Genomic DNA, 26,107 nt, shown 5'->3' with positions numbered 1-26,107 from the left:
AAAGTGCAAACACTTTCAAGAAAGTTCCTAAATCTTTCGCTTACATAATGATAAACGTGCCATTTCAAAGGTCTCCTCCACCACTCAGAACTCTTAATAGGGGGCTGGAGAGATGGCTCAGCAGTTAAGTGCACTGACTGTCCTTCCAGAAGGCCTAGGTTCAAGTCTCAGAACCGACATGATGCCTCACAACTAGCTGGAACTTCAGTCCCTGGGGAATTCAACACCCTCTTCTTGCCTTCACGGGCACTGTAGGCAAAACACCCATAAAATGTTTCTCGTATGTTCGGTGGGTTCCCATTATTTTGAAAATAAAGCCCAAACTCCTTTGCCCTATTTTTTAGGATCTCTCTGGTAAATGCCTGTTCATGGAAACCCAGGGATCCCATGCCACCTGTCTGCTCTCTGCCACGACATAACACCATGACTGATGTCTACCATACTCAGCTCGCCACCTGTAATCTGCACCACAGCCACTCAAGCATAACAAAGTTAAAAACAAAGCGCCAAGCTACTTCCTAGAGGACAGCAAAGATGAGAAAGGCCCAGGACCTGACTACAGGGACCACATAGGGCCTTGGCTCTGTATCTATTAGTCTGGCCTGGCCCCCAAAGCTCACTTCAAGTCCTCCACCTCTACAGACTTCTACAGGGCATAGAAGAAATGTTCCTTCTGACTCCCTAACTGCCTTTCACCTGGGTCGATCATAAGTAGCCTTGATCAGCAGCTCATTAGGCCTTTGCCTTTCCTTTCCACTGAAGTACACAATCCAAGAGGACAAGGATTATGTTTTATAGCTCTTTGTAAACTCCAGGAAATGTTCAATGGCCAGTGTGGCTGTTGTGTCTAGGTATGGATGCCCACCCAATGCCACCCAGTGCTATGGCTGCACTGTTACCAGTTCCCATCACCTCTGTATCGCCACTAATCCCTTCTTTTATTGCAATAGTGCTTGTTATAAATTATTAACGTGCTGCAATTCCACAGCTGAGATCTTATGCATAGTTCCCAAATGTCATAATGCACAGTGAGAAAGTTACAGGTTCTATAAAACCAGTATTAAACAAAGGCAGATGGAAACAACCCTCTGACTCAGAATTGGGTGTGAACCCTGGAATCTGTTAAGGCTTTTACCCTACACACAGAGCCACGACATCCCGTGCTTCCTCTGTTGATTATTGTGACCCATATTCAAGGTCACTAACATTGTCCTATTACCAGCGACCTCGAGCCCCTATACAATGGTGAGCGAGCCCATTCTTAAAGCAGTGCATTGCTCACTCCCTCAAATCCATCTCTCTGAAGGATGACCCTAACTGCTCGTACCTCCACTTATCTTACTCTATATTTTTGTCTTGCAAAAACCTACAGGTGAGAATGTGTGAGTTTTGTTTAGAGCAACTGAATTAAAAAAGAACCAAGTTGCAAAAGCAGGAACGGCTGGGATGGCATGCTACTGAAAGTGGTACCTCCACGGAGGATGAGTGGCCAATCAAATCTCCAATGAGCTCCAGGGAACACGTGGTGCCATTTTCTTGCGGCTTTTTCACAGGCTGGCTGGCTTGTTTGTTCACTCTTCCAAATCCCCACATATTAAAAAATCCTACGAAAGACAACCATTTTAGTCGTTTAAAATATTGCTATGTTTTTCCCTTACAGAAAGACAGAACATTTAAACACAACCGTGTCTACAGTTTATCAAGGGCTAAGCTGACGGCACAGACACTACTAGGATCTGTGAATGTATGATGCTGTGCTTTTCCTAACTCACCTAGCTCCTCATTTGGTCTACTCCCTTTTCCCCCACCCATTCATCCACTAGGGGCAAGAAAACACAGACACTGAAACATCAGAGAAGTATACAGCCTTAAAGGTTGTATGCAACCCTGAGGAGTCAGCAGAGAGCAACACTTCAGTGTGAGTGTGTGAGCTACCTGGTCACTCAGATTCCTTGAAAGCCAGTTTTCTCTCAAAATAATAAAACTGCAACTGGCTTCAGTTGAAATAAAGAGACAGATTTACACTGGGGCAAAACCAAGATGCGATTTCCCAACCCCAAGCACCATAGACTTCCTGTACATGGTTGACACCCATATGAAGCAGTCCCGTGGTCGCTCATTGTCATCTTTCATTTTCCTGTCAGATGAGATGCAAAGAGGAGAGAGAAAAGAGGGGGAAAGAGAAAAGAGGTGGGAGAGAGAAGAAGGAAGGAGGGAGAGGGGACAGGCCTGCTTTTGTGGAGGAAGGCACACACCTGTTGGGACAGGTTCTGCTGCCAGCTGCTGTTTTTCTTGGACCTCCCAAATGCGGACACTGCCATCTTCTGAGCATGAGATTAACTGCCTGTTGGAACAAAAGGCCAGAAAGAAAGGAGGGAAAGAGCACCTGGGGAGGCCAAGCACTGACTGCTCAAACCATTGGAGCCCTCACCGAATTGTAGCCAGCTCCTGGCAAGGCTGACCTTTACACTAGCATGGCTTCAAGTATGAACTGGCTGACCATCACACTAACAGGCTTCAAGTGTGAACTGGCTGACCATTACATGAGCATGGCTTCGAGTGTGAACTGGCTGACCATCACACTAGCACGGCTTCGAGTGTGAACCAGCTGACCATCACACTAGCACGGCTTCGAGTGTGAACCAGAAGCACTCGCCAGCAAAGCTCACACCGCGCTGTGTGACAGTGGCTCGATGACATAGAATTATCATCTCCATCTTTTAGAGACCGTTCAGAAAAAAACAATAGGAACTACACAATGTCCTGAGCAGTTGCCTTCCCTCCTCTTGTTACCTCTCTCTACAATGCCCCTTGCCTTAAAAACATCCTGTACGGACAATGCTACCCTGTGATCACTAGGATCTTAACCGCCAAATCAACCCTCGTTTACTAGGCTCAGACTGTAAAGGGCCTACTATCTGAATTTGGCCATAAACATGCACTACCGTAAGAAGAAATAGGTTTATAGAAAATATGAAAAGAAAAAAATAGTACACTGCAAGTGAACCAGGTCTTTCACCTTATTAAATAACAGATTTAAATAAATCTTTCTTACAAATAAACACTCAGTGTAGTTCACTTAGCCATGCTCCTGTAAATTTGTCATCTATTGCTGCTACACACTCTTCACTTACAGTCAGACATGGAACTTCTCTATTTGCAAAAGAATATCAAGGTCAAGCCATGGACCCAGGTCATTTGGCCACTGCGGAAATTATGCCGGCGGCCCTAGGGACCGTGACGTTCATCTTTGCAGAGGAGATGGGGGCACGTACCTGTTGGGGAGCCTGTCGATGTGCAGGACGTTGGAGTCATGGGCAGTTTTCTGGCAAGCAATCACACGCTTCAGTTGTAGGTTATACACGTAGAGCCCCCTTCCAACTGCAGCAAATATATTCTGAAGTTCGGGGAGAAAGTTCAGAAATTGGCATAAACCTCATCTTTACTACCCAGTGTAATATATTTCCTGCTCCTGTGTGACATTGGAAAGCCACTGTCGCCTTTCAAGGCTTCGGACAAAAATTTCTGTCCTGCCCTCTGATGCCCCCAATGTCAAAGTCACCAAGGAAAGGTTAGCACCATAACCTGCAAGGGGAAAGACAGTAGAGGAGGCTCTGCCCAGGGCAGCTGGGCCAGGCTCTGCCCAGGGCAGCCGCGCTCTGCACAGGGCAGCCAGGCTCTGCCCAGGGCAACCAGGCCAGGTTCTGCCCAGGGCAGCAGGGTTCTGCCCAGGGCAGCCAGGCTGGGCTCTGCCCAGGGCAGCCGCGCTCTGCCCAGGGCAGCCAGGCCGGGCTCTGCCAGGGCAGCCAGGCCGGGCTCTACCCAGGGCAGCCGCGCTCTGCCCAGGGCAGCCGGGCTCTGCACAGGGCAGCCTGGCTTCACCTTCTCCTCTCTGGAGACTAAAACTGCCGAAGGGATGGCCACTACCCTGGCCCTGCAGTGGAAGGTGCCAAAGTGCAGCCTGGGCTTCTGCAGAACACAGAGACCCTTGGGAATTAACCCAGCTGCTTTTGTCTGGGAATGAAGGCAAAAGATTAAGGGATTAAAAGGCCTATAAACAACCTGAGGGAGTGCATGCTGTGCTGACACTATGCCAAGGTGGTCTAAAGAATTAAAAGAAAAAAAATTCTATACATAGTATTAGAAATACATTTTTGCCAGGCACAGTAGCACAAGCCTGTAATCCCAGCACTCGGGGTAGGGTGGCAGAGGCAGGCAGATCTCTGTGAGTTCGAGGCCAGCCTGGTCTACAAAATGAGAGGGGAGGGGGAGGGAGGGAGGGAGGGAGGAGACTCATGCACACATAGAAATATATTTTTAAAATTAAAAAGTTAAATAATGTGAGAAATGGAGGAAGACATTTGAACCTGACCTCCAGCCTCCATACTCGCACTTATGTGTGGGCTCCAGCACCACACGCAGATACCCACAACACATATATAACACACACAGAAGCAATATGTATACACAACACTCACAAACATGTATACACACACATACACACACACGGTACAAAAAATAGTATAAGAAGATAAAAACATTATTTCTGAAATTTTCAATAAGAATAATAAAGTGATAACGGGTAAATTAGGATAGAAAGCACAAAATAAAATGAAAGAAAGAGTTGGGCAGTGATGGCACACACTTTTAATCCTAGCTCTTGGGAGACAGAGGCTGGGGATCTCTGAGTTTGAGACCAGCCTGGTCTACATAGTTTCAGGACAGTCAGGGCTACACAGAGAAACCCTGTCTTGAAAAACCAAACCAAAAGAAAGAAAAAGAGCAAAAGAAAAAGGAAGGAAGGAAGGAAGGAAGGAAGGAAGGGAGGGAGAGAGGGAGGTCCTTTAACTCCCTTTCTCAAAGCTATGAACCCCGAGAAAAATAACCCCCTTAAACACTTGTTTTGAGCCAGTGAGGCTAAAAGACAAGGCTGTCCAGACCAGAGGCTAGAGGCAGCAGTGTGTCGCGCTGGCTTTACAGCGCCAGCTTCAAAAGCACTGCTCCCAGGCGCAGGGCAGCTGCTCTCACCCAGGATGCCAACAACATAGAAGGGAAACATTTCCCAAAGTTCTAACTTTTTGCCTTCTCTAGGAAATACATCACAATTTAAAACAAATGAAATAGTAACCTCAAGAGTGACTTAGTCCAGCCCAAATTAGGTCTGTAAATTTGTGCTCTAATAACTTCCTTGCATGCAAGGTTAGGAAAAACGATTAAAGTAGTTTTTTTTTTTTTCCTGTAATGTAACTGGTACATTCTTTATAAAATCATCAGGCCATTTTAAAACTTGAAACCATAGGTAGTAACCTTTTCATTACTTTTTGTTTGGTGTGGTGTGGTGTGTGTGTATGTGTGTGTGTGTGTGTGTGTGTGTGTGTGTGTGTGTGTGTGTGTGTATGATGTGTTTGGTGTGTGTGTGTGTGTGTACGTGGTATGTGTGTGTATCAATGGATGTGGTGTGTGTGTGTGTATGTGTGTACGCAGCATGTGTGTGTAGTGTATTAGTGTATGTGGGGTGTGGTGGGTGTGTTCTCACAACCCTGTGGATGCTGTCCGTTAAACTCAGCGGTAAGTCTCTTTGCCCACTGAGCCCTCTCAACAGCCCAGACTCGTAATCTTTTACATCCAGTATACAAGGCTTTAAAGATCAGATAGCGGTTTTATTTTTAACAATTATACTTTGTACTTTTACCTCTTCATCACAGGTGAGATGATTAATAGAAATGTCATTTTGTTTTTGGCAGAGTTTTATTTCTTGCTGGGCATCCAGCTGTGGAGACGGGTTCCAGAAGCTGCGCTCGCAGGCCTGCACAGTCCAGTCCAGGGCATCCCAGATGAGCAGCTCTCCAACATGGGAGCCAGTGACGAAACTTGTACCTAGAAAAGTTCACAAGCGCTTGCTTAGCGATCGTGCTCTCTAGGCTAAAAATAAAAGTGAATGGACTTCATAATTACAGCTAGACAAGTTAATCAGAAAGATTAATATGACAATAAGAAGACCAGAAAATAGACTAGTTCATTTACTTAAGATAAATATTATAGTTAGTGCCAATAGAAATATCAACTAGAATGTTTGGTCAACTTTTACAGGAGTAAAAAGAAAAGAATCTCACCTTAAATGATATGCTGCCCCCCCAAAAACCCCAAAACTGTCAGTTAAAACACAAAAGGTATTTCTAGGAGTGGATAAGATAAGGCAAATAGTTTATGAATACAGAGTGATTTAAGAACCGTAAAAGAAGTAGGGTAGGAGAAGACAAACAAGAGAATATCTGATCGGCAGAGAGAGGGAGGGACGGAGGGAGGGAGAGAGGGAGGGGGGAGGGAGGGAGGGAGGGAGAGAGGGAGGGAGGGAGGGAGGGAGGGGAGAGGGAGGGAGGGACAGAGGGAGGGGGGAGGGAGGGGGAGGGAGGGAGGTGGAAACTCAAATGTCAAAACAGTTCATTATATTCAATGCACATGGCCCTCCTGAGAATTACTAAGAAAAAGAAAATAGATGGTAAATAAATATGTGATAACATTTTAATTACTTTCATAATCAAAGAAATTTAAAATGATATTATAGTATCAGGGAGGCACATGTGGGAACCAGCATGTTTACATGCTACTGTCCTAATGTATTTTGGTACAACTTGACAATTATTTCAAGGATTAACTTAGTAATAACATGGGTCAAACTGTAAAATAATAAATGTACTGATGCACCAGTTCCATTTCAGGGGATTTATCCTGATTAATACACAGCAATATATGTACAAAGTTACAAGACACAATCATGAATAAGACAATCATAAAATAAAATATTAGCTATTAAAAATTAAGCTGTAAAAGTATTCTTATGTTGACCTAGAGTTATGTTCTTGCCATATTCTTACAAAACAGTAAACCATGCACATATGTACATATGCTCAGAAAGATGTGGGCTGGTGTTTAATACTGAATGATGGCACAATTTTCATTTTAATTCCATTTTTAATGTTTCTTATTATTGTCATATTTTTATTAGCACTATGTTTTACTTATAAAGTAGTAAGCTTTAAACCCTTCAAGTAGAGTTAAATTTAGACAATTCGTACATTATACATTTAATACATATTATACAAAACCTAGAATAAAAATTATCTTACAATGTAGTTTCTTTCTATTCTCACATATTTTTAAGTCAGAACAGAACAATGCACTAAGCATAGAATTCAAGTTACAGTTCTGGCTCTGCCCGTTACTAGCCCGAGAGTCTCAAGGAAACCATTAGCCTCTGTCTGTCTTGGGTTTCCCCAAGCACTGAACAAGAATGTGTATAGAAAACAAATTCAATAATAAACATCCAGCTGTTTGTAAAAGACATCCAATGTCATCTTTGAAACTGGGGTATTATTTTGAGTTCTGGTATTACTCTACATTAATAGTATTAAGACACGAATTTACAGCTGTGTAAATACAGAGGTGGGTAAATAAGACATTTTTTATCCCATTCGTCAAATAAATCAGGATAGAAATCTGCCAAAGTCAGATGAACAATCTCTTAGAAATAAAAACCACTACTCCTCCTAGATGCAAACATTATTTTTACCTCAGCCTCAAAATCATAACAGGTAGCTTATTAATGTTTATAGTTTGCTGACACAGTACAGAGTTTGCTGTGTGAAGAAATAAGTTTATCTCTGACCTCAGGGGGAAGCGACTTTCCAGCTTTCACAGTGGAAGCTGTGCATCCTCCAGCAGAACTCAGCTTCCCCTGATCATCTCAATTTCACTCAACTACGAAAGAATCAAAGACGCTAAGGATGAGGAGCTGCTCCTTGGCTCTAGGTCCTGGTCTGTAGTCAACACAGAATTAATCCTTTGAGACCACACAGCCACTCTCTCTCTGGTTCTTTTACAGAACAGAAAGACACCATCAACAACCTCTTAGATCTTTTCACTAAGAACAAAACACTGACAGTCACCTTAGCATACAGTTTCTCCCTGTGCAATTATTTATATATGTATTTCCAGACAAGTCATTCAGAACATTTCACCCCAACCAACCTCAGTGGTGTACTAACAGTGGGGGTACTTCATCCTGTGGTATCAAAGGCACTTAGGAAAAATCTCTCCTGGCATTGCTCTATCCAGACCTCATAAGCATTAACACTCTGTGATGGCCACACTGTCAGCGCAGAGCAAGCAAATGAACGAAATGAACGCATGGAGCCTTTGTTAGAAAAGAGTAGCCGTGCCAGCTTATGCCTTAGGAAACTTGCCCATTCAGACCTCTTCAACAAGTCTGGGACATATCATGCATATTTTAGGGAGTTCAAGTATATCATTCCAAAATGAGCCGGGCGTGGTGGCGCATGCCTTCAACTCTAGCACTTAGGAGGCAGAAGCAGGTGGACTGTTGTGAGTTTGAGGCCAGCCTGGTCTACAAAGCGAGTCTAGAACAGCCAAGGCTACACAGAGAAACCCTGTCTCTGGGGGGAAAATGCCCTGGGGCCACCTCACTAAAAATGCACTTCTTCTAAAAAAATACTGTGTGTGTGTGTGTGTGTGTGTGTGTGTGTGTGTGTGTGTGTGTGTGTGTGTGTGTGATGTCTGTACGTTGCACATGTGTATACAGGAATGTGGGCCTCTGAGTCTGCATGTAGAGGTCAGAGGACTCCCTGAATAGTTGCTCTCTAGCCTTATTCCCTTGAGATAGCGTCTGTCACTGAACCTGGTGCTCACTGCTGGGTTCTGGCTCCGGTGGCAGCCAGCAAGTCCCATTGAGTCCCCTTTCACCACCTTCACCCCTGCCTTTGCAGAGCCACACTCGGCTTTCGGTAAGAGCTCTGGAGCTGTTCTCATGCTTGTCCAGCAAGGTCTCTTACCCACCGAGCCGTCTCTCTGAGCCTTAAAAAAACACCAACTGTCCAGGCGTGGTGACGCACACCTTTAATCCCAGCACTCAGGAGGCAGAGATAGGCAGATTACTGTGAGTTCAAGGACAGCCTGGTCTACAAAGCTACTCTAGGACAGCCAAGGCTACACAGAGAAACCCTGTCACAAAAAACCAAACCAAACCAAACAAACAAAAAACCCCACCAACTGGTCATCCCTGAAAATGTACATACAAGTAACATTATACGGACTTCACAGGCCATACTTACATATATATGTATATATGTGTATTCTGTGTATGTGTGTGTAACAACAATTAATGAAAAAAGAGGCCACAAATTTTAAAGAGAACAAGGAAGGGTATGAAGGAAGGAAGGGGAAGGGGGAAGTGGTATAATTATATTATAATCTAAAAATTTTTAATTCATTAATTTGGGGATATTTTTTTTTTTGAGACAGGGATTCTTTGTATAATGAAACTTGTTGTAGATCAGGCTGGCCTCAAACTCTGAAATTCCCCTGCCGCTCCTCCCTAGTGCTGCCATTAAAGGCCTGCACCACCACACCAGGCAAGAAATTCTTTTGTTGTTGTTGTTGTTATTGGTTTTGTTTTGCTAATGCACTTCTGTTGTGATGTGTAAACCCAGCAACTGACCACCAGCATTAGGTGGTGAGGAGGAAAGAAAACAGGGCAGCAAAAACTAAACTAAAATACAAATTATAGGCAGTTATAAACCTTACAGTATCCTGCATACAAAAGCCAGACCACGAAGCTAGATAAAGCTCACTGGGCAATAACCGGTCATCGTCACTGAAGTACGCATGGTGTTTCAATGACATCAGTGCTTCACCACTAAAATAAGACCTGTAAGCAGGCATAACCAACACAGTGGGCCAGACCTGTCCTGCCCTCCTTAGAAGCTGCAGGACCTCTTGTGGCTCAGTGTTTCCCAGGAGGCTCAAAGGCTTGCTGTCCATATAAGAACTTGCCTTTGAGCTCCCATTCACGGATAGAGAAAACAGCCTCCAGATACGAAGAGGTGCCCAACCGCTGTTACTTCCAGCACCAGACAATCTCATCCTTGGAGACATGTAGGGTTTTGGAAATGCTGGTCAATGAGGGGAAGATGCTGAGGCTGGGAAGGATGTGTAGGCTCACTTTTCTTAGCAAATATATTTTATTATGAACTTATTAACGCAGAGTACCTCACTTATAACCGGGCTAACCTAAACAATAGGAAGAGAAGATTAAAGAATACAACAATGAAACTGTAAGGCTATCAGTTTCAAGGAATGATTCTCCTGGCGTAATCAGCAGGATTTCTTCTGCTGGAACCTAGAGCAACCAGAACCCGGAGCCCCGAAACCTTCCCTCGAGCAGTTCTCTCTAGGAGCATCTCGAAGTGGAGCAATGAACAGCCAAAAGTATCCCAAGTCTCCAAAGGCCCCGCCTCTTGTTTTTGGCTCACACTTATACCTCCTCTCAGAATTTGTTCAAGCATGTTTTTCAGGAGGTTTATAACCAATCTCCCTCACATGGTGGTTCGACTTCTAAGGGGATAAACATCACCTGCTCTCCCATGAGTCTTTTTCTCATCCCCCACTTGTGATCTAAACAAAAAACATGTTTATCTCCCCTTCAAGGACGCTCACTGAAGCATCTGAAAATGGGACCGACCAAGTATCACACGGAGACACACGAGCAAGTCTCCATTTGGGGTTCTCCATACTCCTTTTCACCCCATCTCACGTTTATACAACATACTCCTCTAAAAGAGGCAGCCCAACCTCCAGGTCTCCAGGTGCAGTAACTCCCTCTGCCTGCAGTCTCTACCAGGACGCTCCATCTGACACACACACAGATCTCCCAGCTCCATGCTGGCCGTGTCAGCTGTCACTCATCTACAAGAACCAAGTAAACACCAAGAGCCGGAGCTGTGATCCCTCCTGCCTCTAACGCATACTCAGCTCACTGGTACTGAAAGAGCCAGAGCCATTTGTGAAGAATTGCTAGAATGCCACAGCATCAGAATTTGCAGCCTGCAGATAAGCACCCCACCGCTGACCAGTGGTACCACAGCACAGTTAAGCCAGCTTTATCGCCCGTGCTGAAGTCTTAGACCTGCCAAACTATGAGATTTGAGCCGGGCTCTCCTGACTCAAAGCTTAGATAGATTAAAAGATAACAACCATCACCACTGATTTAAACTATTATTTGAACAGTAATTCTGAAATACTAGAACGAAACAAGATGGAAGTTCCAAAACCGTGCTTAACACAAACAAGTGCCATGAGCTTACCGCCGATGTTAATCAGTGACAGAATATTGTCCTGGTGATCAAGAAGGCATTTGACTTCAACAATATCCCATTCCTGCAGTTCTTCTGTGGGCACTTCTAGCCTAAAAATTACTGAAAGGCAGTTATTTTACTAAAATGTTCACAGAACAGAAAGGACCTTTCTACTACTCAAAGAACATTAAGTGCAAAATATATGTCATATTGAAAAAAATCTCCAAAAGGAACCTATTTATACTAGCTCAGACTGTTTCTTTCAAATGCTGAGATGCTTAAAGTATCTCCGCAAACCCTCAGTCAGGGTTCCCATCCCCTTGCCTCCTTCACTGACTTCCAGAACTCACTAGCTGCCTCTGCTTTCTCTATCGCATGTCAGAAATACCACTCCAGTCCTGCCCCGGCCACTCCCCTGAATCAATTCCACTACCAATTCTCTCTCCTCATGTGTCCAGGCCAGTAGGCACTGCTACAAAATAAGATACAATTCCTTCAACTCAGTAAAGGCTTCAGCTGAAAAAAAAAAAAAAAAAAGCTGTTAAAAATTAGAGCCAAACAAGTGAAAACAACTTTTTGGGTTTTTCTTTTTCTTTTCTTTTTTTCTTTTCTTTCTTTCTTTCTTTCTTTCTTTCTTTCTTTCTTTCTTTATTTTTTTGGCATATACTATTAAATAATAAATTCTCTGAGAATATAGATGTTCCTTGATTTATTATTTGACTTCAAAAAATAGTTTTATTTAAACTATAAATTCTAACTTTAATCAACACATAAATCCTAAAATAAAATAAAATCAAGTGGTTCTATCAACTAACATTTACAAAACATCTATGATATTCTAGGAGTTCCAGCTACCAAATGAGAACAGGCCCAGTTACTGCCGCCAAATGCTCAGAGTCCACAGCGGGCACGAGACCTTGTGCAGGCTGACGTCAGTGTACACATGCTCTGAGGAGCCGCTAGTGCCAGCACTGTGGATGCTCAGACAGGCAGGCTCACATGGAGAGTGGCAAAGTCGCACATCTTCCCCAAGTGCTGGGAGTCAACTATCCAAGGCTCTCTTTTCCTCTGACTCCTCTCTGGAAAATACATCATGACACATTTCTTCCTGTGTCTCTGACAGTATTTTGCCAACCACCAAAGAATCTGCAAGACTATTAAATTCTAATAGCCATTAATATTCAAAGTGTGGCCGTCAGAAAGCCTCTCAGCTAATACAAAGAGAACCCTTCTTGATGTGGGTAAACTCTGAGTGGAGACACTACTGCTAAATGAATGTAGAATTGGCAATACAGTGGTTAATCAAGATAGTAGAAGGCAGTAATAGTTAACAAGAAGAAATCAGATATAACACTTTGACAATAGTTTACCCTGTATCATTTTCAACAAGCCCAAGAGGCCAGAGCTGGGCAGAGGCAGATATCTCTGAAATAAAATTGCGTTTGTCTTTCCAGCACATTTGTATGTATGCATATATGTAGCTCTGTGCACAAACATGACGAAAGTCTATGTACTCACTCAGTTCTTTGCCGACTGCTGCTACAACACAATTCCTAGGGAGTTCAACTAAGGCACTGATCCCTTCAGAAAAAAAAAATAAGACAAGGAAATCATTTTCTATCATGGGTTACATCAAAAACAAAACTTTCTCAATTTGATGTTAGTCATTTCCCATAATACATATTTAAAAGCTACTATATAAATACTTCCTTTCTTGTTTACACATGGAAACTGAGTTCAAGTAAGTTTCTGATACCTTTGGAAGGTGCTTTTCATACATTCATATGCTCTGAATATTGCTCCTGTAGTGTTAACGAGGTATACTCAACCATTCCCATATATTTACCCCATATAATCACCATCAACCATCCCTGGATGGCTAGGTCAATGAGATAGAAAGCTGGGGTTTTTCCTCAATGTAAATGTAAGACCATGCATGCTCCCAGGCACTAAGCAATACAAAAGACACAGCTGGCTTTCATCCTGTTGGCTGACACTCTTAGAATCCTTTGGATCTCTGAAGACACAGTCTGTGCTCTAAGAAGCCGGCTAGTGTCTGGCCAATCAGTGGTAACTATGGGATGAGAGCTGCTCTCTAGGAGGACCAAGGCAAGAAAAAGTCGGCATGCTCAGCCTCACCCCACAGCCTCTGAGGAGAGAGAGGCAGAAGGTAGTGTTGCTCACTAGGAGCAAATGGTTTAATTAACAATATCCACATAATAAAGACTCCATTAAAAAAACCAGCACAGGACTTAGGCAGCCAGGGAAGCTGACCGTAAGAGCAGTTCCTGCAGGGTGGTATACTTCGGGAGCTCACCAGGCTCTGTGCCCCTCCTTCCACCCTGCCCTTTCTATTTCTTCTTCCGTATGCCTGTAACAGAACCTAAGTGGGTGAAGGTGTTGCTCTTCGCCCTGTATGCCATTCTAGCCATTAAATCCTGATTTACAACCAGGGGTCAAAGATCTTAGAAAAACAACAACAAAAACCAAAACAAAACAAAAAGCGGGCACGTGACTGGAACAATGGGAAGGAAACTATCTTGAGGACTGAGCTTTAGCCTGTGAGGCTGGATGCTACCTCAAGGTAGACAGCATCAGCCGAGAAGGCTGGAAGACACCCAGGGGTTATAGAAGGTTGGAGGACACCCAGGGGTTATCTACTACTGAAACACTGACTGTCAGGGCATCTGAGTAAGAGCCCAGCCGGAAATGAGTCTCCTGTGGAGAAGACAGTATTTCCTATCTCGACCCTCTACCCTCTAGCCAGCAGCTCAGAAAGTGGCCTTCAAACAGCAGGCTAATTGGTGTGTTTCCAAAACAACTTCTGTTACTGAAATGACTAGACTTAAGCCACCGTGTCATTCATTGTGTGCATCATGCCCACTAGGTGGGGTTTGGTTGCTGCTGCTGTTGTTTTCAAAAGACTGGGTCTTGCCATGCTGTCCAGACTGGCCTGCCAGCCTCCTGAGTAGCTGGGTTGTGGCGCCATGACCCATACTTGGCCTTGAGCACAGAGCATTGAGTATCTTTTCATAGCTAAATCATAAAATGGCTTCAGACTAACCGTAGCTTTGAAGGTTGAGTTACTGGAACACATCAACAAGAAACTGTTTAATGAAGTTAATCTTTCCACTTTGCTATATATTTCTGTAAGTGTGATTTATAATAAATATGCAAATATGGATGTCCGACTTCCTTCCTAGTCAAAGACTAGCAGTGCTGTTGCAATCAAGAGTGTTTCTGGGGGCTGGAGAAATGGTTCAGTGGTTAAGAGTGCCACCTGCTCTTCCAAAGGTCCTGAGTTCAAGTCCCAGCAACTACATGGTGGTTCACAACCATCTGTAATGTGATCTCATGCCCTCTTCTGGCCTACAGGTGTACATGCAGGCAGAACACTGTGTACATAATAAATAAATAAATCTTTTTTTTTTTTTTTAAAGTATTTCTGCCCTGACTTCTCCTTCACATGGGTGTATTTCACAAGTTATGTTTTCTGTCTGGATGGAAAAGATGAAAGAAATGTGAAAAAGCTCAAGAGAAGGACGAGGTAGGAGAAAGGTTTCGCATGTTTGTTTGCTGTTTTTTTGGTGGGGGTCTCGCTTATAGCACAGGCTGGCCTCAAACTTGTGAAAACTCTTCCTTCTTCAAGAAGAATTTTCAATGTAGAAAATGTTCACTAAGTGAGATTGCTCAGAGGATAAAGGTGCCTTGCACCAAGCCTGAGGAGCCACATGACGGAAGATGAGAATGCTCACTAGTTGTTCCCTGGCTTTCACACATGTTCCATAGCCCATGCCCAAACACACACACAACATGCACACACACACATGCGCACACGTACAAATGCATGCACACACACACACGCACACACATGAGTCTGCACACACACATAACCTATATACAGCTGTAGATTGTTGTGATCGTGACACTGCTGTCCCACACTGCGTATGTATATGTGCTGAAAGTAGGCAAAGGTCATCATGTACTATATATGCATCATGTTCACTGCGACATTATTTAAAGTAGAGAGGTGACAGAATCAGCCCATGTGCTCATCAATGGATGAATGGCTAAAGAGAGTGTGCTGTGTGCACATACACACAGTGAGAATGTGGTACACACATACACACAGTGAGAATGTGGTACGCACATACACACGGTGAGAATGTGGTACGCACATACACACGGTGAGAATGTGGTACGCACATACACACGGTGAGAATGTGGTACGCACATACACACGGTGAGAATGGGGTACGCACATACACACGGTGAGAATGTGGTACGCACATACACACGGTGAGAATGGGGTACGCACATACACACGGTGAGAATGGGGTACGCACATACACACGGTGAGAATGTGGTACGCACATACACACGGTGAGAATGGGGTACGCACATACACACGGTGAGAATGTGGTGCGCACATACACACGGTGAGAATGTGGTACGCACATACACACAGTGAGAATGTGGTACGCACATACACACGGTGAAAATGTGGTACACATATACACACGGTGAGAATGTGGTACGCACATACACACGGTGAGAATGTGGTACGCACATACACACGGTGAAAATGTGGTACACATATACACACGGTGAGAATGTGGTACGCACATACACACGGTGGAATGTTCTCAGCCATAAAGAGCAAAATCCTATTATTTTCAAGAAAGAGTTGAAACTGAAGATCATCCTCTTATGTAAAGAGAGCTAGATGTAAGAAAACAACGCTGCATGCTTTCTCTCACTGTGGAAGAGGATGACTCTTGGGGGGAGGAGAACACCAGTGAGGGCAACAGGGTTGATGGAGATCATCCAAACACATGCTACCCACGTATGAAAACATCATACTGAAACCCAGTACTTGATATTAATAACATACAGGTGAACACACGTGTTCATTAAGTTATTTGTCATTTGAAAATACTAGTTGACTATGGCTACCTACAGTCCTTAGAACAGCAACAAGAAAAACGCATCCTACATGGACCTTTATATTTTGATGTCTCTTTAAAGACTCAACTGTGTCATTTATAGTCTACCAATTATGTCCCATAATTACCTTGATTGGGTTTTACCTGTATCAGAAAGGTGGCTGGTCTTACACAGCAGATCTAGTTTGCGGTTCCACACACCTAAGTCGTTACCACCCGAGAGCCACACGTCTAGTTTCTGAAGAACAGTTAAGCACTGCAAAACAGTTTGAAACGTGATATCAGTTCGAAATTCTAGCCTTTATTGTTCCTTGGTTTTCAATCATGCCCCGGGTTCTTTGAAGTCCCTCTGTTTGATGGGTAGTTCGTGTTTTCTTCTTTCTGATTATGGGCTTTTTAAGTGACTGCCATCTCACAGATGCTGGGATATCCCAGGGCCCTTAGGTCACTGCCCCAAGGTGACACTAAAGCAGTCCATACAGCAAGAAGCCGAGGCCTGCAAACAATACAGAGTAGCAATGTACCAAGCTGCAGTGAACCTCTAGAAGGTTCTCAGCCTAGACAAGCCTTCTGGTGTCAGTCAGGAGATCCCAAGCCAGCACCACTGGCTACGAGGTTCTCTATTCGTGACCACAGACACTGGATGTTTATTACTGTTTTAAGCCACCAAGCTTTCAGATAACTTGTGACTCACTAATAGACAATCCTCATAATCCTTAAATGCCTTTTAAAAATAAAATAGAATACCGGCCTTCATTTTTTTCAGTTAATTCTCAATACTTGTGTATGATAGACTTAGACTGTTTCCAGGATGTGGAACCCTTTATTTACGTGGCACCTTAGGGTCCCTTTGCTCCAGAGTCGTGTCCTCACGACTGATGTGTGACTGAGAACAAGGGAAAGACTGAACTAGAAAGAAGGGAGGGCTGGTGGGCTTGCCTGGGCTCAGGGTGAGGCTCTTTTAAAATACATGAAAGAAAAAGTTGAAAACAGTCAAATGAAGTTTATATTTTAAGATTCTACCCTGACTCGTCTCCGGGGCTCTACATCAGCCCTTTATCCTGTTTACTGCCAACAGTCCATTGTGTGGACATGTACATTTTGTTTATCCATTCACTAACTGACGGATATTTAGGTTATTTCTGTTTTTTAGCTAGTTTGAATACTGGGGCTCTGACATTCATTATACATGCATAGGGACATCTTCAGTTTGTAGGACTATACACAGGAAGGTTACTGCTTAACAATTTATTGAATGGCCAAGCTGTTTGAAGGTCATCGTAGTGTTTCCCACGCCTACTAGCAATGCCTAAGCTACAACGTGACTCTTCCTTAGTTAATACTCCAGCACTGTCCTTAGGACATTAGTGGTGCTAGTGCATATGAAATGGTGTTTATCATGGCTTTGAGTCGCTCACTAATTCACTAATAAGGATGAATTTTTCCTCATGCATTTATTGCTCATTTACATATAATTTTGGTGAAATTTATTTCTAATTATTCTCAACTATGTTTCTTTTCAGTTTATTAATAATAGCTCTTTGCATATTTTACATACATACCTGATTATATATACATATATATTTTCCCCTCACTCTTTGAATTGCATTTTCAGTTTGTCAATGGTACTCTTTGAAGAACAAGATGTTCATTTAATTAGGCACAATTTATCACTTATTACCACTTAAATGTATTCCTTTTTACATGTTTATGTTCATCTGACTTTGCTTTCTGCCCCTTGAGACAGGGTCTCACTATGTTGCTCAGGCTGATCTTGAACTCATAGATTCAAATGATTCTCCTAACCTAGCTTCCCATAACAGGAAGTCCAGATTTGAACACCATGCCTAGCTGGGCTCATTTTTTAAAGACTATTCTTTCTTCCACTGAAAGGTGTTTGCTCCCATGTAAACCAACTGCTTGCTTTCTCAACTGTGAGACTTTATTTTTGGAATTTCAATTCTATTCCATTGATCTATGTTCATACACCATTGTGCCAGTATCACACTGTCTTGACACTAGATCGCTAAGGAGGTTTTAGAATTATTGACTCACATCTTTGTGCTTTCTTTATAGAACTGTTTTGGCTATTCTGGATCCTTTACACTTCAAGTTTCAGGCTAGTTTGCTCCTTTTCTGAAACAAAAATCCAGATTTAATTTTATGATAGATTGTATTTCATCTGTAGGTCATTTCTTAATATTCAGATCTTAATATTAAATCTAACCCATGAACATATGATGGTAATCAGTTACCAACTTTTTCTAGATTAATTTGTATGAGTATTTTGCCTGCAAGTATGTATGCATACCATTGCATTCTTGATACCCACAGGAGGCAAAGATCCCCGGAAATGGAGTTGTAAATGGTTATTCAGTAGCATGAGGGTGCTGAGAATCGAACCCAGGTCCTCTGCAAGAATAACAAGAGCTCTTAACTGCTGAGCCATCTCTTCCAGCCCCTAGCTTTTCATTTTTATTTACTTACTCTTAAATTTTATTGAAGAGTGTTTTAAGGATTTTAATGTATAAATCTTCTACGTTTAAAAACTTATTTCTAAGTGTTTTATTCTTTTTAATTTAATTATGAATAGAATTTTCTCAATTTGACTCTACAGAATTACAATTGATTTTTCTATTATCAATCATGTACCCTGAAACCTTGCTAAGTTAATTTATTAGCCTTCACAGTCTTGTGTGGATTTATGATTTTCTACATACAAGGTCATATCACGTATAAATATAGAAAGTTTTAGTTCTTCTCTTTCTTAAAAGCAGATCATAAAACAATCATTCTCTCCCTTTTTATTGTCCAATTTTGCTGTCCAGATCCTTCAGAGCCAGCTAAACAGATGTGTGCTTGGAGTAGATATTTCTATTTTATTCCTGGCCTTAGGGAGAAAGTATTCGGTCTGCTACCTTCAGTATTCGGTCACTGGATGTTCATAAATGACCTTCTGGGTCATCTATGAAGGATCTACATGGTGAGGCTGTGCTGGAGCTGGTTCAATGCCTTCTCTGCCTCTGGTGGTTGCTGTCGTGGACTCTCACTCTGGTCACTGTCTGATATTCAGCTACAGTCATATTCCTGAAACAAGCCTCCCTTGGCTGTGCAGTGTCTTCCTTTCTCTATGTTGCTGGGTTTGGTTTGTTAATACTTAGTTGAAGATAGCATACTGTCTTAAGTACTTAATGTGTTATCACTACATTCCCCACAATCTTTCTAGAGTCTTCTGAAATACTCTGAATGTGTACATGCTGTACTTTAGTGGTTTTCCTTTATAAGATGCTAGAACGCTAAATACCAATCTGTAGCATGCATTTTTATCCATAAATCTCCACCTCCATTTCTCATTACTTCTTTGGTAGGGCTTCCTAGAAGTAGAAACCTTGCACTGATGCATATAATGACGTTTTAGAGGCTTCCCAACACCAGACTGTCTTCTAAGAAAAGTGCGCCATATTTTTCAGACACACCCGACCATAAGACGCATGCAGGTTTCAGAGCAGTAAAACAAGAAAAACAGTAAAAACAGCAATCGGACCATAAGGTGCACCCTAATTTCCCTCTCACTTTTTGGGGGAAAAGTGCATCTTGTCTGAAAACTATGGTATCTACTTATCTCCAAACAACTAGGGGGGAAAAGCCAACTTACCATAACTCCTTCACTTAATTTTTTTTTTTCCAAGACAGGCTTTCTCTGTGTAGCCTTGGCTGTCCTGGACTCGCTTTGTGGACCAAGCTGGCCCTGAACTCACAGCGACCCGCCTGCCTCTGCCTCCCGAGTGCTGGGATTACAGGTGTGCAGCACCACGCCCCGCCCACTTTATCTTATTCTTCTTCGTTCCTTCAACTCAAAGATTTTCACTTGAAAACTAATGACTTTAGCTTTTCAGATAGTAAGAAATATTTTTAAGGGAATGCATAAGTTGCATTTTTTCAAGTCACAGAAAATACAGTGAAAACTTCAGTGACTTCTTGAGACAACCCAATGTTAACTTAGCTGTCAGAACATGGCACACTGTACTTTCTTCTGCAAGAACTTTAGAGAACTGGCATTATGTCACAGCACAGTGCCACCATGGGGACAATTACCAGAGACGCTGTGTAGGAAATGGCCTGACCAGTGCTGCACAGCAAAGAAAGGGAAGGCAGCTGTCGGAAGGCCAGCTGTCCTGAACAGCTAGCAGCAAAAACAGTGGTGACTTCCCCAGAACACACAAGGTCACTTTTCTTGTAGGACTCACAAGGAAACAAGACTTGGCTGCATTTGTTTCTTCCACATGTGGCGGCAGTCCTGCCATAAAAGTCCCAATTAATATGATTAGAAAAAGATGAAACTAATGCGACTGACATATTGAAATTTAGGGGTTTGGAAGTAAGAAACCAACAGGTCCTCGCAGCCTAGAGAAGGCAGCGGTCAGGGGACAGATGCCTCCTTGTCTTTCAGTCAAAGCATAAGAACAGAGTAGCTCCTGCGACAGTTCTGCAAGGGTTGCCTCCTCCTATCAGGGTCCACTGTAAGCCACCAGGCCCCACCTTGTCATGTCTTGCTGCAGAACTAGGCCCTACTCCCACTTCTAATTGAAAAATTCTCACACTTATATAAGATCCCAAAAATCTAGTCTTAAAATCAAATGGCTGTAGGTGTGTGCAAAAGTAATAATTTGTAAAACCTCAAGAATCTCAGCTAAAGTATTAAACCACTTTGAGAACAACAGCGAAAACATTACATACCCAAACATACGAAAACATAAAAACCCAACTTGTTTAAGACTTTACCTTCACAGTGGACTGGAAGCAGGAGACTTTCTGGATTTGTCTGCCGGTATCACAATCCCAAACTTAACATTTACGTTAAGAAACAATTTCCAAATGGAATTTTAAAACTTTAGTTATAACATTTCTAGTTAACCAATCAAGTCACAAGAATACACAGTTACAAAATCTTTAAGGAAAACCTAAGCCAGCTAGGGATTCTTTTGCAAGTCATGTCCTCAGGAGCAGGCCTGTGAGATGCAATTTTACTGTGCCCATCAGAGTGCGTGCTCTGGAGTGCTAGTCTTCCTCAGCTTAACATGTGCTGGTGAGAACTGGTGACCCTAATGTAGTAAACATGTACACAATGTTTTATACTAAAAACTGCCCCATCTCCCAACAGTTTCTGAGTGATTGCTACACGGCACATGCATGACTACATACATGTACATGTTACAACACTATGTGTTACTACGACTCTGTATGCACTGAAAACAACTAAAAGGCCTCTCGCCACATGGTGAGGTTTAGTGTGACCTAAGGAACGCAACGGTCTTTGTGGACTTTGAACACAATTTCCTATGGTGTTAAAACTTCATATCATATACGTGTAAATATCATATCATAGCTTTTTAATAATATAAATGTATGGCAAATTCATTGTATATCATGTCTGATATTTTTATGTTAAATTTTTAAACTCATTTTCATAATCTTGTTAATCTTATCAGATTAATTTTTATTAATTCTACTCCACTCTTCACACGCAGTTAATAATAAAAAGGGAGCTGCCTATGTACTCATAGGCTTGGGTCACACTAAACAAACTACTCACTCATAAAAACGCTCTCTCCTAACTAGACAATGTTCTCTGGCCTTAAGTTTCCCAGTTCTAATCCCACCTCACAGGCCTTTCACTGATTTCACCATTTCACAGCTTAATGCTCAGTAGTAAGCAGCATGGGTTATTAAGACCACGACTTGACAACAAACAAACAAACAAGAACACTACCATCAGCATTTAATGAAAAAGTTAGCTATCAGTGAAGGGCCAAAGGAGAGTAAATTTAAAATGAATGTCAAGATTCTCAGGAGGTTTTAAAAGCCAGAGTAGCGTGAGTGGCCGTGTGTGTCACACTGCTGCTCACTTCAGTCCTGTGGCAGCAACCTTCACACTTGTCTCGAACGCTAGTACAGCATCTTAGAAATGGCCTAAAAAAGACACTGCGTTTTAAATTCTACTCCTACAGAAATTATAACACAGACAAAGTGCCAGAGCTTGGCTCCATAAAATAATGTTTTCCTCACAAAAGCAGCAGTAATAAGGCCACTCTGGTCTAGCTATCTGACCGAAGCCCGCAGCAGCACACGGAGGTCACCCCACTGAGATGGCTCCTTGGGATGGTCTCACCTGGGCACAACTTATCTAGTAACGGTCATCAAGTCAGTCAAGCCAGCCCTGCTTCTGGAGAGGCCTACGAGGCCATTCCTCGGGGCTTCCTTCTCAATTAAACAGAGCCTTCCAATAGACTTGTCATAGCCCGTGTGACACTCCTGAGGCAGGGCCATGGGAACTGCAGTTACCCACAGCACTTGGCCAAGTGCTACCCACACTATTTTATCTATCAGGGGGGTGCAGGATGCAGCTTCAGTGGCTGCTGGCCACTTCCACCTTACTGGCCATGTGCCTTGGGTGACTTACTTCCTGTCTCTACCTTCTCACTTGTGACGAGGAACCTCCTACTTCATAGGGATTAAATTAGGTCAGTCAGTAAGTAAGACACACACAGGTGCGCTACAAAACATTACCATTTCTGTTGTGTTGTAAATCCCAGCTGGAAAGTATGGGAAAGCAAAAGAAATTTCACTTTTCTTTTTCTTCTTTTTTTTTCTTTTTTCTTTTTAGTTTTTTGAGACAGGGTTCTTCTGTGTTGTCTTGGCTGTCCTGAACTCACTTTGTAGACCAGCCTGGCCTTGAACTCACAGTTATCAGCCTTCCTCTGCCTCCTGAGTACTGGGATTACAGGCGGACGCCACCACGCCTTTAAACTACCAAGTTTTAAGTACTGAGCAGAGGTTACTGCACTTCTGTGCAGACTCACTCAGCAGCAACGCAGCTGCTCCGAGGGGGGTGGGAGGGATTAAGTATCTTTTGTCAAACATGAGGGGAAATAAATTGTTTTCCAGTCCAAACCATTCTAATGTCCCTGAGTAAGATACCGTCTTAAGCCCGCATAATTCCAGCCCCTCTCTTTTTGCACAACTTGATGTGATGGAGCCTCTAGAAAGAGCGGTTCCTTCCTGTCACCGAACACTTCAGGAAGCAGCGCATAAAGACTTGGGAGAACCTCTTTTGCCACCAGAATACACAGCCCTCAGAGGCACTGGGTCTCGGGTTAAGGATATACAGACGGTCCGGTCAGCAGAGGCTGTTAAGATGAGCTGACTGCTCGCCTCGCTAGAGTCTAGGGGAGGAAATGCAATGACAGCTGTGATCTTCTGAGTGTGTCCTCTGAGTTCCAGAAGTTTTTCTCCTGTCTGAAATACAGGAAAGAAGGTCAATAAACTTACCCTCTCCAACTTGAAGAGTCCTAAATAACATTAAGAATAGCTATGGAGAAAATACACATACAGGCCATTTAAAATTATGTGTTTGGAATTTAAATTTTTTTTAAACAATCAATAAACATGATATAAACAAGTATCAGAAAACCAGCTATGAATGGTTCCGGCTATTTTAGTGTATTTTCATAGTCAATTTAAAGAATCTCTCCTTTGGATCTTAGGAACCGTGTACCATCTACAAAAACAGCTGCAGTTTAGTCTGTAGAAAGAAAGCAAGAGCCCTGCTGATGCATGAACATGTGCCAAACCTTTACAGCTCGAAGTGCACAAGAAATAAAAGCACAGCGGTCTCCAGGCGTACTGACGCCAGCACCCATTCCCACCAGCTCAGTGTCATCCTTCAGCAGTGTTGTTTTACATGAAAATCTCAGATCGTTCCATTTTACCAATCAAGACTCAAGAGCTAGATGCTGGGGTGAAAACCTGCTAGCTCAGAGAGGCAGAGAGAGCAACCACCTGAACTTCCGACTCAGCTCACACCCCAGTAGAAAAGGCCCAAAAGGCTCACTAGCTCAGCTGGTAGCCCAGGAGGAAAAGGCAAAAACAAAAAAACAAACAAACAAAAAAACCCAAAGCCAAAGCTTTGCTAGCTCAAAGCTCAAAAAGCCAAAGGCCAAGAAGCTGAGGAGCTCAAAACCTAAAGAGCTAAAGAGCTAAGAGGTCAAGAAAAAATGCCAACAGCTAAGGAGCTACAGCACCAAAGACCCTTCTACCTCTACATGCTGTCTTAAGTACCCCTCAACTCAAAGTCCCTCCTACTCTAATCCCTGTCAGCTGGTTTCTTGCTCTGCCTCTTGACCTAGGGTTAACGTCATTAAATCCTGTGCACAGACAGCTCTTGGATTAAAGGTGTGTGCAAGGCTGGCTGAACCACACCTTAGTCACCTATTTACAATAACAGAAAGTTCTTGGATTAAATGTGTATTAGGGCTCAACCACAAGAAACAGGGATTTACAGTTCAATCTCAGGAATCACAATGGGATCAGTGACAAGTTTTTATAGTTAATAATCTCAGGGATCACAGGGGGATCAAATGTCCTGCAACCTATCAGTCTCTCCCCTCACCTCTCAAGTAGAAACGTGCAATATGTGTGTGTATGTGTGCGTGAGTGTGTGTGTGTGTGACTGTGTGTGTGTGTGTGTTTCATGAATGTGTTTACAGTACAGACAGCTTTCTGCATGCACCGTTTATAGAAGCACGGATTCAACTCATCCTATTTTTTTGTTTTTTTGTTTATTTGGAAACAGTCATAGAGTCCAGGCTTGCCTCAAGTTTATTATGAAGCCAAGACTGGTCTGGATCTCCTGATCCACCCGACATCACCCCTGTGATTACAGATGTGTGCCACAATGACTGGCCTGATTCAAGTCATCTTAGACTAAAATTACATTGTTTTAAATAGGTGTGGTGGTATATATCTGTAGTCCCAGGCCTCAACGTGTTGAAGCAGGGAGAAACGAGAGCTCAAGGCCAACCTGGGCCAGACCATGTCTTAATCAATCAGTCAATCAAAATAGAACAAATCATACTGAACATGAAAAGACTTTTCTTGGCATTACTCTTGGCAGCATTCGCACTGGGTAAAGTATGATATATACTCTGCGGGTAATTTTAGGCACAAGAGAGGATGTGAGTACAGTATATGCAAAAATGTCATGTGGGCACTTGGGTCTCCGGTGTAGGGTGGAGGAGGGCTGGAGTGCCCCTGTGGACACTTTGATGTTAAAGGCTGGAGTGCCCCTGTGGACACTTTGATGTTAAAAGGATGCCCCCAGCTAAGTAAGACCACAGAAAACTGAGGGTTGACAGTGAGATCAGATAACTAGAGTGAAGGAGCCAAAAAGAAAAATTAAAACTAGAGCAACCTGGGGAATCAAGACTCCTAGGGGAGGCCCTGGGAAACTTGGGCAAGCCTTTAATACACTGAAAAACAGGCCTCCCTCTGCACAGTTACACAGAGTAAAGTCAAACATGACAAGAATTTTTAATATGCTATCATACAAGATTGAATGAAAAACTGTACCATCTTACAAAAACTAATAAAGCATTTTTGGTGTCGCTGCATAGTGGCTGGCTACCTGAAGTTTGTTCAGTGAGATTAAAACTCTGAGGCTGGAGAGATGGCACAGTGGCCTAAGAGCACTGGCTGCTCTCGCAGAGGACCCAGGCCAGGAGCCTTACTATTCGCATAACTCCAGCTCCTGGCACTCACACAAGCACGCATGCACACTCCTGCACACTTAAGACAGTATGAAATACTAGTTCCCGTTGCCAACAAATATCTCTAAGTAACCCTTCTTACATAATTACCAATCCCACATGATAATAATATGTCAGTATACTGAATACCACACAGTATTAATGAATAAGTATTCGACCATATTGGCATGTTTTCATTGCAGTTGCATTTAGTTGGTACATACCTGGGCACTCCACACAACTATAAGTCCATCATCGCCAGCAGATGCAAATCTGGTTTGAGAGAAGAAGCAAAGGAGAAAAATCACTAGTGATATTTAAGTGGCAAGATTTTTTTAAATGTAATATAATTTTAATAAAATTGTTTGGGAAAATAGATATTAATATTTTATATTTTACGTAACAGGAATGTAACAAGGCTATTATC

General features: G+C 42.8%; 1 protein-coding gene across 1 annotated transcript in view; it reads right to left on the bottom strand.

Moving 5' to 3' along the window:
* Window positions 1–26,107, bottom strand: part of Wdr41 (WD repeat domain 41) — a 47,806-nt gene that overhangs the window by 1,438 nt on the left and 20,261 nt on the right. The window contains exons 3-12 of the mRNA XM_051172363.1: window positions 25,905–25,953; window positions 23,261–23,392; window positions 20,879–20,941; window positions 16,241–16,352; window positions 12,669–12,731; window positions 11,160–11,270; window positions 5,693–5,877; window positions 3,276–3,397; window positions 2,256–2,344; window positions 1,471–1,604 (exon numbers count right to left, since the gene is read on the bottom strand). Coding sequence (XP_051028320.1) covers window positions 1,471–1,604; window positions 2,256–2,344; window positions 3,276–3,397; window positions 5,693–5,877; window positions 11,160–11,270; window positions 12,669–12,731; window positions 16,241–16,352; window positions 20,879–20,941; window positions 23,261–23,392; window positions 25,905–25,953 — 1,060 coding nt within the window. The remainder of the gene's footprint in view (window positions 1–1,470; window positions 1,605–2,255; window positions 2,345–3,275; window positions 3,398–5,692; window positions 5,878–11,159; window positions 11,271–12,668; window positions 12,732–16,240; window positions 16,353–20,878; window positions 20,942–23,260; window positions 23,393–25,904; window positions 25,954–26,107) is intronic.

Source organism: Acomys russatus, chromosome 30, assembly GCF_903995435.1.
Source record: "Acomys russatus chromosome 30, mAcoRus1.1, whole genome shotgun sequence".
In the NCBI taxonomy this organism is placed as follows: domain Eukaryota; kingdom Metazoa; phylum Chordata; class Mammalia; order Rodentia; family Muridae; genus Acomys; species Acomys russatus.
This window is presented reverse-complemented; position numbering and strand designations above follow the sequence as displayed.